Source organism: Malaya genurostris, chromosome 2, assembly GCF_030247185.1.
Source record: "Malaya genurostris strain Urasoe2022 chromosome 2, Malgen_1.1, whole genome shotgun sequence".
NCBI classification, from domain to species: domain Eukaryota; kingdom Metazoa; phylum Arthropoda; class Insecta; order Diptera; family Culicidae; genus Malaya; species Malaya genurostris.
The window spans coordinates 164451261-164465122 of NC_080571.1; the positions used below are offsets into that span (position 1 = coordinate 164451261).

General features: G+C 35.4%; 2 protein-coding genes across 2 annotated transcripts in view; both read left to right on the forward strand.

The window, feature by feature from the left end:
• Window positions 1-13862, forward strand: part of LOC131427131 (uncharacterized) — a 395071-nt gene that overhangs the window by 334286 nt on the left and 46923 nt on the right. The gene's annotated exons all lie outside the window — the stretch shown is intronic.
• Window positions 8044-9346, forward strand: LOC131428965 (uncharacterized). The gene is made up of 2 exons (XM_058593020.1): window positions 8044-8293; window positions 8706-9346. The coding sequence occupies exons 1-2, from the start codon at window positions 8044-8046 to the stop codon at window positions 9344-9346; spliced, it is 891 nt and encodes a 296-aa protein (XP_058449003.1).

Sequence of the window (13862 nt, forward strand, 5' to 3'; positions counted from 1 at the left end):
TATCTCATTCGAAATGCCAAATTGGTATTTTTCATTCGGTCGAATGTAGGGTTGTTTATTATGCCTGAGAAGTAATAGTCCCAAGTTTTTGTCAATTATTATTGTTTCTTCATGATCGTGACACTATTTATATACCGATTACAAAGCCATTCGACGATCGTTTCCTTAATAATTATAAACATATGTGATGATTGCTTTTAATTTCGTGTTAATCATTCATAATAAACTAATAGTATTTGTATTAACTTCGAGACAAGTTGTGTCGAACCAAGTCAACTACCAAAAAAGTTGAGACCAACTTTGATGATAAACACTATCAGTTCGTACAAATATTAGAAGAACCATAAACACCAAATAATTCCGTCACATTCAATATACAGGGCAATATACAATATAATAGAAACTAAAACCGAAATAGAACTTCTATAGTTTTGTATAAGGCACTAATTTGGAGGCCAACATAAGATTTTACTGAAGAATGATATTTCTATTATTATCAAAAACAAACAAACTCTCTACAGTTACTTGTTGGAAACTGTGCCATGGATAATCGTGCAATGAAGACCTTCCGCAGTTTCCAATAACGAAATAAATATCTAAAAATCAAGTATCATACAATCAAACACAACAAAATTATCTGTCTCGTGACATTAGTGACGTTAAATAAAGTGGAATTAAATGCATATTTTTTTCTTGATCCTATATTCTCCTACTATCTCCTGATTATGTGATAACAGAATTATATTTCATTTGGACTCTTTGTATGTGATCCTTGAAGTATTCACGTAAAAATTTTTTTGCTCAACACAGTTTTAAGGTAAATAATACAATGAGTAGTTTCAAAACTGAATGTGTGATATGAGTAACAAAAATTCTAAATCGCACTATCTGACAAATCGATAAACCACGCGGATTGTGTTATTTTTCAAATTGAAATCGTTTCCTCTGTAATATGAATATTGTAAAATGTTATGAAATTGAATTTACAATTTCTTCTAGCGGATGTTCTTTTTTAAAAAAAAGCTAAACCGATCACTTCGGGAGTCAATTGTAGAACATTTTATTTTCAATACATTTTTGACAGCAATATCAGATTGTAATCTTAATTTGATTTCAGCTCATCAATTTCTCAACTGATATCACATTACGTTATTATTTTGCTGTTTGCTTTTGGAAGCAAAACTTACGAGGCAATAGTTTTGTGAAACTCCAAAAATGATAATATTAAATGCAAAAATTTAATGAATGCATTAAAATATGACTAAGTTAATAAGGCGATACAAAAATGCAAAAGTAAATTTCAATGGAACATCTATTCCTCCAATTTTATGTTGCGTTTTACAAAATGCTTCGACATCCTGTGGCAGTTGGCCGGAACCACAACCGTGATTCTCAATTTAAAAGTCTTAATTTCCTGATCGTAGTACAGTTATTCTAATCGATAATTTGCGTAGATGTATGGTAAAAGATGCTGAATGAGTATTTAGTTAGTAATGACTATTTCTTTGTTAGCCATTCTTCTTAATTGCTTTGATTTTTGCAGAGCAAGCAATTACATGGCGTCTCAGTAGGTTCAAACGTTGTGGAAAACCCTGCACTCCTATTACTTCTATAAATCAAATCTATGCGAAGAAGCGTTAAATTGTGTTTAATATAATAAAAACATGAGAAAATAAATCATCCCTGAAATTAAAAGATTAGACTTGCCTCTATAATCAATATTCAGAATATATTTTTGTCACTCTATTTGCATTGCATATTGATATTGCGTATTGGACTTGATCATTCATAATCATATGTGATTTTAAAAAATATCACTGTAGATATTTCAGTCCATTTTCAAAATCATAAATAAAATAAATATCAAACCAACCCGAAAGAGAATCAAAAGTGTTGCTACAGTTATATGTGGAAAATAATTCCTTTTATTTTATTTCTTATATAAGCCATATAAACTGCAAAATTTTCACTTTACAAAAGTGATTGCCCTCAGGTGATTCAACTCCAACTTTTTTAAAATCTATCTGCCATTACTTGCCGCAAAATTTCAACAGCACGGAGTACGAACGTGAGAATAGTATTCGGTGAAATCTGAATAAACTGTTTCATTAGTTTTATTGCAGTAGGAAGTACATTATATGTACATTAGTATACGATTTTAAACGACGTTTTGAAGTAGACTATCAGTTTTATTTATCAGTTTAATTTTTATCCAACCCAATCGTTTCGCCATCTTCCAATAATAAGTAATGATATTACGTTTAAAGTTTTCCTAGCTAATTTGTGATGTTCAACGCACACTTTTTATCAGGGAAATATCTACGAGACAATTAAACTAAGCAAAATAAAAAATTGCTTCCATCGCATCGCTAATTTTTGTCTTCAATTTTTTTCGTACACTTGCATTCATGATTGCTGGCATTTTGACTCGCAGTGAGTCAAAAATTGACTCAATGTAAGCGCTACTCGTTCCTGATGATACTTGCTCTTGAAATGGTTGAGAATGGCTCACGGCGGAATAGCAACAAGCATGAGAAGCAAGATCTCTTCTCTCTTGCGAGTCGCTCAGGCAGTCACATATTGAGCATAGCTTTTGCCTCGTCCGGCATTACATGCTTTGCTGCCTCCGTTCTTGAATCGTTCGCAGGCGATGAACGTTAATGAGTTGCGTGAGGCGAATTTCAGCAACCCTGGCGTTAAGTTTTGCAGTCATTCAATCCGTCATTGTGAAACTTTTTATCAGTCCTATAATCAGAATTTGGCATTGAAAGCGTTTTTGTTATTTTCTAATGACTTTCCAAAGTAAAACCATTTCAATTCACCCCTTGTTCCAAATCGTTCAACCCTCGTTGCTAATCAGCATACATGTTGTGAAACAATGCGCTGTCATATTTTGGAAACTCCTCTACTTCTACTCTCAGTGATTTGAGGTCTTCGCAAAGTGCGTGTATACTTTGATGAATATGAAAGGCACTTGAACAGCACGGGAATCAAATTTCTCAGTATATTAGATCTGATCGAAGTTATAGGTTTTGAAGTGCACATCGAAAGCCTCCAGTGCAAACAGGTCTCCTTCAAATTATTTAATTATTTGTGTCTCAAGCAGAAAACAGACTGTAACGACGGTCTACCGTAAGGCTGCTGGAACTTGTTGAAGTAGTCGAATGTAAAGAGTGTCGGATACAATTTAACAATGAAGTCTCATTTTCATTTCGTGAAGACTGGTACTAACTTCCGGGTTGGTTGACAGTATGTTAAGCAAAAGTGATGTGTTTCGGAAACTCGACTGGTTATTTCTAAAAAGAAAGACCATCATCATGGATGAGTTAGATGACTACACTGAAGATAGAGCTAACGGGTAGCTGTGGATGACGCATTTCTGTCGCAACACTACTTCTAGTACCAGATTTGGTTATTGTACTATTGTGGTCGGCGCAAATCTAAAAAGAACGTTGAAACAAAATTTGAATTTATATAAAAGTTTCACAACTTTCTCAAATGATTTGTTTATATATTATAGCGCTCCTTGGTAACTAGTTCATAGCAACTAAAACAGTGTTGCTCAAGAAGTTTATTTTCATGATTATCGAGGGGTTGCTATCTTTATGGTAACTGGCGGTAAATCATTCACGAACACTTTTTGTTCAGATTTTTCTTCGGAGTGCCTGGTCGTGTCGTCGGTTCGAGTGTAGCTTCAATCACTAGAAGATTCTGTCAAGATTTTCCTTCTCAAATTTGAATAAAATCAAAAAATTTCTTTGGCGTAAACTACCATCACCTTTTCAATTTGTAACAATTATGTCAAGTTAATATAGATTCAAATGTGGCAACCCTGCTCGCTATACAAAATTGAACAAAGCATACTAGGTGTGTGCGTTTTCTTCTTCTTCCGACCAGCATGTACCGATGCTCACTGATTTTGCTTCATTTTGTATGACAGTTTGAAAGTTTAGATACTTATTGTTCTATAATATAATTTCGGAACCAAAAGTCGGATCTAGATGAAATTGCACAGTGTCTTTAAAGACACCGACAGCTTTAATTTGAATCATGATTTGTAAAAATCGAGTTAACCGTTGCAGTGAAATCGAAGTGAGTTCCGGTTTTAGAGCTTTTCTTTGCCAGTACTGGTGCGTCCGGAAGCGGAAACCGGGCACTAGTAGTCCCAAAGTAGATTGATATATCCAACAACTAACTAGATCTGTCAACTAGATTAATTTGCAGTAAATTTTATGATAGTATCGCCACCGCTTGTGAAAAAATACTAACGAAATTGAAAATTTATACTAATCGCACTGTAATACCGGAACCGAAAGACGGATCTGGATCAAATTTTCTGAGACTTCAAAGAATTTTGAAAATCTTAGTTTGTAAAAATCGGTTGAGTAATTTCCGAGAAAATTGAATATCTCATAGATTTGCACGATCTATAAGTTCTTTCGTTTGAATCTCAGCTGGTGAAAATCCTGGTTTTCTTTTTTTTCGGTGCATATCACCCTGTAATTCCGGAACCGAAAGTCGGATCGGGATAAAATTCCATAACGGTCTATGGGACCGTAAGACCTTTCATTTGAATATGAGTTTGTGAAATTGGTTAAGCCATCTCCGAGAAAATCGAGTGAAATTATTTTTCACACACTCACATACATGCATACATACATTCATACAAACATACACACACAGACATTTGTTTAGTTCGTCGAGCTGAGTTGAATGGTATATGATGACATTCGGCCTTCCGGACCTCGGTTCAAAAGTCGGTTTTGTAATTGTATAGCCTTTAAATATGAGAAAGGCAAAAATTTTCAAATTGTTTGCAGATTTCTGTAATATTTTTTCCTACATGTTGCTTTTTAGTTTATTTGTTTATTTGTTTATTTTGGGAGCAGGGAAAAGCCCGATGGAGATGAAATTTGGCAATCTTTCTCTCTCCAGCAGGCATAAAACCAATGTACCGATGCTCACTGATTTTGCTTCATTTTGTATGACAGTTTGAAAGTTTAGATACTTATTGTTCTATAATATAATTTCGGAACCAAAAGTCGGATCTAGATGAAATTGCACAGTGTCTTTAAAGACACCGACAGCTTTAATTTGAATCATGATTTGTAAAAATCGAGTTAACCGTTGCAGTGAAATCGAAGTGAGTTCCGGTTTTAGAGCTTTTCTTTGCCAGTACTGGTGCGTCCGGAAGCGGAAACCGGGCACTAGTAGTCCCAAAGTAGATTGATACATCCAACAACTAACTAGATCTGTCAACTAGATTAATTTGCAGTAAATTTTATGATAGTATCGCCACCGCTTGTGAAAAAATACTAACGAAATTGAAAATTTATACTAATCGCACTGTAATACCGGAACCGAAAGACGGATCTGGATCAAATTTTCTGAGACTTCAAAGAATTTTGAAAATCTTAGTTTGTAAAAATCGGTTGAGTAATTTCCGAGAAAATTGAATATCTCATAGATTTGCACGATCTATAAGTTCTTTCGTTTGAATCTCAGCTGGTGAAAATCCTGGTTTTCTTTTTTTTCGGTGCATATCACCCTGTAATTCCGGAACCGAAAGTCGGATCGGGATAAAATTCCATAACGGTCTATGGGACCGTAAGACCTTTCATTTGAATATGAGTTTGTGAAATTGGTTAAGCCATCTCGGAGAAAATCGAGTGAAATTATTTTTCACACACTCACATACATGCATACATACATTCATACAAACATACACACACAGACATTTGTTTAGTTCGTCGAGCTGAGTTGAATGGTATATGATGACATTCGGCGTTCCGGGCCTCGGTTCAAAAGTCGGTTTTGTAATTGTATAGCCTTTAAATATGAGAAAGGCAAAAATTTTCAAATTGTTTGCAGATTTCTGTAATATTTTTTCCTACATGTTGCTTTTTAGTTTATTTGTTTATTTGTTTATTTTGGGAGCAGGGAAAAGCCCGATGGAGATGAAATTTGGCAATCTTTCTCTCTCCAGCAGGCATAAAACCTCCTCATCTTTCGTATCAACAGATTACAATGATCCAACAGATACAATAAGGCTTAACACTAACAATAAATACTAATAATTAAAACTAAACCTATAAACCTATATCTAGTTGATGACACCAAGCATTACAGGGCAGCAATAGTGTTCTTGCTTAAACGGCCAGAGGGGGAAAAGAAAAATGGATATGTAAATGGATGATAAAGGTAGGTTGAGGGGATGGAAAATAAGCGTGGGCGAACAACGGGGTTAAAATCAGCATGTAGATCTAATTAGTGATCGAAAAGATGGTGGAAGACAAGACGGGGTAGATCTTATTAGTGAAAAGATGGTGGAAGACGAAGAAAAGAAGGAAGTGCGAGCGGGTTAGTATTTGCAAGCGAATCTGATAAGTTTCCAATAGAAATAAAGAAGGCGAAGAAAATGAGAGGGAAAGCGAAAGAGTTAGTATCAGCGAGCGAATCGGATTAGTTTCCACAACGGTTACAGACAAATCCTGATCCAAAGTTAATCTTACAAGTGACAATGAAACAATCGTTTGATCATATTTCGAGATAGATGAAAGTCGAAAACATTAGAGCAGCTATTGAATGTTCTGCACATACTGGCAAATGGTTACGTCGATGAATGTCCAGATTAATCAATTGCAGAAGCTCGGGACAATCGATACGTGATTGTAATAAATCAGCAACAAAAACAAATTTACGCTGGATAGCTTCGATGCGTGCAATGTCGATTTGATAGTGAGGTGCCCAGACAACAGCTGCATATTCTAGAGTCGAACGGATAAGAGCGCAATATAATGCCTTAAGACAGTATACATTAGTAAAGCTCTTGGTAACACGAAAGACGAAACCCAAGAGCTTGGAGGCCTTTGAAATCACATAATCGATGTGACTTTTGAAGTCCAGCTTGGAATCAAGAATGATACCCAAATCTTTCACGGAAGATTCACGTTTCGAGATGCTATAGCCGTAGGTAATCAGTGAGCGTTTACGAGTAAACGACAAAACGGAAAACTTCGAGGCATTCAAAACCATTCTATTATCCAGTTTGTGAATAAGTCTAACTGTGACTGCAAATAAAGAGTGTTTTCTTGACATTTAACTAAAAAAAATAGCTTAAAGTCGTCTGCGAAGGATAGTTTGTTGCATTTCAATATGAAGTTGAGATCATTGAGGTAGAGTAAAAATAAAAATGGTCCATAGTGACTGCCTTGAGGGACTCAACAGGAAAGCACTGTAATGAAGTTTCCGAACTTCACAGACATTTCGCGACCAATTAGATATGATTCGAGCGAATTTAGCAACGATCCACTGAGACCAAGTCGATTGAGTTTTGCTACTGCTATTGGGTTGTTTATTTTGTCAAAGGCTGCAGAGAAATCAGTGTAGATTGCATCAACCTGTATACGTGCTTGTAGAGATCGAACTATAAAAGAATTGTAGCAGAGTGAGTTTGTTGCAGTTGATCGTTTCGGGATGAATCCGTGTTGAGTTTCTGAAATGTAGTCGTTGCAGTTGTGTTTCAAGAAATCCAGAACTATTGTCACGACCCCTCGGTCGGCGCATCTCACTGTGTATTGCTCGGTCTACGTTTGCAGTGTTTTCTACATTCTCCGACACTAGCTCTCGGTCAAGAACTAGACGTCAAAGTCAGTGAGACTTCAGTTTCATCAAGTACAGGAGAACAATTGAATTGAATGGCGGCAGTTATATCTTTAGAGTTCATTACACGTGTGTTTAATTTTCAAGCCTGATCTGAGTTTTCTTTAGGTTGGGATACAATTAGTATCTACGTGCAGGTTAACCATAAGTGCAGTACAGTACGGTACTACCGTTGATGATAAGTAATTTGAAATAGGAGTACTAAACGAGAGTAACTTTGAACTAATCTGAACTATATTGAAAATCATACTTATATTGCGCTCCTAGGAAATTTTTAATATTAGTGAAATACACTTATTTGAAATCCGGAAAACTTCTATTTCGACTGCCAACAACTTAAAAATTTCGTTTATCTGGGTTCGGATAACGATGTCAAGAAGGATGACAATTTCGGATGCCAGCCGTAACAGTTCCGTGGAATCTAGCCAAGATGCTTGCAACGTATGCAACGGAAGCGATAATTTGCGAATGGTCCAGTGCGACAAGTGCGATAACAGGTTATATTTCGATTGCGTGGGAGTAAGTCAGGAAGTGGAAAATCAAGACTGGCTCTGTTCAGACTGCCATGAAAAGCAGCTAGCCAGAAACAAGGAATCCACGAAATCCGTTCCCTCGCCGACACCGCCCGTAAGTACGCATGCAACCATTGTTCCAACACCGTTACAAAATCCGGTGCCAGTTACTGTTGAAGCACCAGTGAGCACGTTTTCTATATTTGTGCCAAACGAATCCGTCACGTCGTCTGTGGTAATAATGCCAAATACACATGTTTCTCAAGTTATGCAAAATGCACAAATGCCACCCCATTCACTAATGCCATATTATTCGTATAATACACCTCATTTTTTAATGCCTTCTCACATGTCAATGCCCTTAATACCGCCGAAAACGGCCGGTTGCAAGTCGTATGTCAAATCCGTCGATTTTTTTACCACCGGAAGTGAATTATTATGATTCATGTCGCACAGTGCCGTCGAGTTTCTTTCAACCGATTCTGTCAGTGCCTAAACAAGTAAGTTCACCGGCCATTGTTTCAACTGAAGGACATATAAAGGAGTTGCCGAAGCCGCCGCAATCAAATCTTCCCCCAAGAACCAGGAAGCAAGTTTTGGAGGAAAACCTGACCCAGCATTTCAAGGCAAGTTCACTAAGGTTCACCAAGCAGAAACAGTTAAAAGTACGGTTGCAGATTCTGGAAGAAGAACGGAAACAACAAGAGGCGGAAGAGGCCCGTAGGCGCGAGTGTATAAGTAATCGTCATCAGTTACTTAAGGAATTGGCCGAAGAAGAAGAAGAAGATGAGATTGAGACAGAGCTAGAAAATGACCGTGTTTCTCAGTGGTTAAATGAGACCGCTGTTAACGACGACGTTGTTCCGCAGGTTTCAAATTTATTACAGCCATCCGAATCAGTTACTGCCTCACACGTTACCAGTGTAGTAGAATCAGTCGAACGAATGCAAGTTTCTGATCAGTTTTCGTTTAGAAGTTGTGGAACCAAGCAATCGGGCGTGTACCAGCGACAACCGGATAAACACTCCAAATTCATTCCCAATCAGCGGTCCACTCCGAATCAAGACACCTTCGGTACGAATAACGGCAACGGTATGAAGCTTACGCAAAACCAAGTTGAGGCCCGACAAGCCGTGTCGCGAGAATTTCCAATATTCAGCGGATCACCGTAAGAATGGCCTGTGGCAGGTTTCTTTCTTTAACGAAGAAGTCCAGTTCCCGTCTTGGTTACTGAATGAATGTGTCTTTATTTTCTGCATTTTGGTTTTTATAAAATGTACAAATTTTCTCTGTGTACGTGTAGGTTTGACGAGAAGTCTTGAGACTTGACAATTACATATATCGAAAAGGTTTTGGTAATGATTATATGGAGAAGGCTAGTGTTTAATAAACATCGCTCGACCCGCAGCGATGGCAAGAACAATTGAAGTTATTTATTTTCCTTCGCGCGAGGCGGAAATTCCACGCCAGCGGCGTACATGGTTTAAATGTTTATATTCATTGCGTCACTTTGCTTGTGCGCTGTAAGCAGTTCAAGTGTTTAAGATAGGAGGACCGTTTTTGGTACCGAGCATAATTTCGGCTGTATCGGTCCAACTCATAAAATATTTAAAGTTTATGATTTGTAAAGTGCCGATGCATCAAATCATAAGGCTGTATGTGCTACGATGTATGGCTGGTTTCCGTACAAAGTATTCTCAAGAAGACGTTTACAATGTAACTACATTGTGTCGAAATGAAATGTACTATTGCAATTGTTCTGAGGGTTTCACGTGGAAAACGTGGTGGTTTTGTAATTCCGCCACACCTTCCCCGTAAAAAAAATGATGAAGTTTACGGAGTCATTTTCGGTTGATAAAAATTAAGGTCTGGTCTCAAGAAATCTCTTACAATATTGTGTGAAGTGTATGTGTTTTACAATGTTTTGATTTTTCTTCTGTGTTATAATTCCTGGATTTTGATATTATTATGTTATTGTATAATGTCAATAGTGTAATTTGTGTGATATAATGGTATGTAAAGAAATGACAATAAGGTAGTTTTGAATGTAACAGGGATATAGTAATAATATAATGTTTTGGAGTTAATAATTGTATAGCTGTATAATCGTATGTGTATAATTATATGGTATATAATGTGATATAAAATATAGTAATTAAAGTTTGATCTTAAGTAAAATTCGTTGTTTTTTTTCTCATAAAGATTTAATAATTTTTTTTGCTGTAATATGTGATAATATTGTTGTATTTGATTACAATTTAACAATTTGATTTTTGTGAACTGTATGAGTTTGCTTTGTTTCTAGGTTTTCTATTGTTGCATTTGGGTGATCTATGCTTTTTACTATAGAAGGACCTATGTAAATTTTGTCTAATTTTGTTCTATTATGATTTTCTAACATTACTTTATCATTTATTTGAATGGAAGAGGGTTTTGAATTATTTTCTTGATCTGAGTTTCGTTTAGTTTTGCTTTTATCTATAAGATCTTTTACTTTCAACGCTGCAGTTTTTAATTTGTACTTTAATTCTGAATAGTATTCATCATATTTATATATCGGTTCTATGAATTCTGGATTTTTCAATTCGTTTGGTACTGATGCTGTTTTCCCAAATATCAGTTCAAAAGGTGTGTATGGGAAGTCAGTGTGAGGAGTTGTGTTGTAGCAAAACGCATAGTAAGGCAGCCAGTCATCCCAGTCACTATGTGATTCGTTGACGATGATTTCTCTCTAGACTTCCGATAGTTTGTGGGTGATACGGTGTCGAAAATTTTTGAGTGAATTTTAGTAATTCGCTAGTTTTGTGAAAAACTTCATTTTTATATTCGGTTCCCTGGTCTGTTCGTATAATAGATGGGGTTCCGTAAATTAGAATGCAGTGTTCGACAAAAGCTTTGGCTATTGTTTCTGCTTGTTTGTCTGGAATTGGTTTTACTATGATATATTTTGATAAATCGCATTGAATTGTTAATGCGTATCTATTTCCTGAATTTGATTTTGTAAATGGTCCTATTGTGTCCATAGATATTGAAGAAAATGATTTTTGTGGTGTTTGTGTTTGAATAAAATTTTCTGTTGTTCTAAAGGTATGTTTATTCTCTTTGCATTTTATACAATTATGGATGTAATCTGCAATTGATTTTTTCATATTTGGCCATATATAACGACATTTAAGTTTTCGATACAGTCTGTTAATTCCGACGTGTCCGCCAATTGCAGAGTCGTGGTTTTCTTGGATAATTCTGTTAATTAGGTTTTTATCATCTATCTCGCGTTGCGGTTGATAGAGTATGATTTGAAGTGATTTCAGATGTTTATTACATGCTGACTTAAAATTATTAATACTAATAAAATTGAAAATTGTATTCGAAAGCGCTAGAGCAATTTTTCCAATATTCAATTTGTTAGCTTTTTCTTCGATAATATTTAAAATTCTCTCGAAAGATTCATTCATATTTGTGATTATACATCGGGTAAATGACGCTTGAGTCAAGTCCTTTTTGTAATTTTTATTTTGAATTGAAATTTTTAGGCCATTTATATTATTTGTCGACGATTTTTCAATGCTTAAATTTTGCATGTTGTGTATTTCATTTATAATGATTGATTCAAATACTTTGAGTTGATCAGGCTCAGTATCTAACGAATCATTAAGGCTTTTCTCTTTCTGAATAATATTTTCGTCATTTTGTTTCCTTTTGTCGGCTCTAGTTTGAACCTTTAAAATAGACATATTACTTAACATATCTGTGTTTATTTTAATCCTAGAGAGCGCGTCCGCTCCTACATTTAATTTACCTTGTACGTATTCTACTGCGAAGTAAAATTCTTCCAGGTCGAAACGCATTCTTGTTAATTTTGAAGAAGGATTTTTCATCGAAAACAGATATACCAATGGTCTGTGCTCTGTTTTGACAAGAAACTTTCTTCCATATAAATAGGGTCTAAAGTGTGTGATGGCCCAATGGATTGCCGTCAGTTCCTGTTCAATAGTCGACTTATTTGATTCGCCTTTGGTGAACGATCTACTTGCGTACGCTATCGGCAATTCAATGTTATCGTGCTTTTGGGCTAGAACTGCACCGCAGGCCATTTTGGAAGCATCTGTGATTACTATAAATTGCTTGTTGAAGTCGGGGAATTGTAAAATTGTTGGCGTTAGAAGTTTGTTTTTAAGTGATTGAAAGGATTGTTCGCATTCAGGCGACCAATCAAATTTTGTATTTTTTCTAAGTAGTTTGTTCAGTGAGTTTGCTATTTTCGCAAAATTTTCTATTAAGCGACGGTAGTAGTTACAAAATGCTACGAATCGTCTGACTTCATCTGCATTAGTAGGGTTAGGATAATTTTTTATTGCTGAGAATTTGGATGGATCTGGTAAAATACCTATTTCCGAAATGTGATGACCCAAATATGTGACATCACTTCCGAAGAAATTACATTTTGTTGGGTTTAGTTTTAGTTTATATTTTCTGAGTTGTTGAAAAACAATTTCTAAACTTTTCAAATGGTGGTTGATTGAACAGTCCACCACAATAATGTCATCAATGTACAAGAACGCACACTCTGGTGGTAAACCGCTCAGAGCGATTGTCATCATACGTTGGAAGCTGTTAGGCGAAATGTTTAGTCCAAAAGGTAATCTATTAAATTCGTAATGGCCTGTTGAACTCGAAAACGCTGTGTATTTTTTTGAGTTTTCTTGTAATTCAATCTGATGAAAGCCTGACATCAGGTCGAGTGTCGTAAAATACTTTGCTCGACCTAGATTATCAAGTATTTCATCGATTCTTGGTAAGGGAAATTTATCTGCAATAATTTTTTTGTTTAGTTGGCGAAAATCAATGACTAATCGCCATTTTTTGTCTTCAGTGTTTGAATTTTTCGGTACCAGTAAAAGAGGTGAATTATACGGAGATACGGAAAGTTGAATAATACCTTCATCAAGCATTTTATCGATTTGGTTATTTATTTATTTTTTGTGAACTTCAGGTGTTCGATAGTTTTTTATGTAAACTGGGGATTTATTTTCTGAATTAATTTCCTGTTTGTAGAAATTGTTTGCACAATTTCCTTGAGTGCGAAAATGTCGTTGTATCTTTTGCATAGGTCTATTATTTTATCTTGAGCATTTATTGGTATATTTTTAATATCGATCTGATTTTGCAAATTTTGCAATCGTTGCTTAATTTTTTGTTTAGAATTTTGATTTTCACTTCCCTGAGTGCGAAAATGTCGTTGTATCTTTTGCATAGGTCTATTATTTTATCTTGAGCATTTATTGGTATATTTTTAATATCGATCTGATTTTGCAAATTTTGCAATCGTTGCTTAATTTTTTGTTTAGAATTTTGATTTTCACTTCCGGTTGCTTCATAGTTGCTAGCTGCGAAAATGTCGTTGTATCTTTTGCATAGGTCTATTATTTTATCTTGAGCATTTATTGGTATATTTTTAATATCGATCTGATTTTGCAAATTTTGCAATCGTTGCTTAATTTTTTGTTTAGAATTTTGATTTTCACTTCCTTGAGTGCGAAAATGTCGTTGTATCTTTTGCATAGGTCTATTATTTTATCTTGAGCATTTATTGGTATATTTTTAATATCGATCTGATTTTGCAAATTTTGCAATCATTGCTTCATTTTTTGTTTAGAATTTTGATTTTCACTTCCTTGAGTGCGAAAA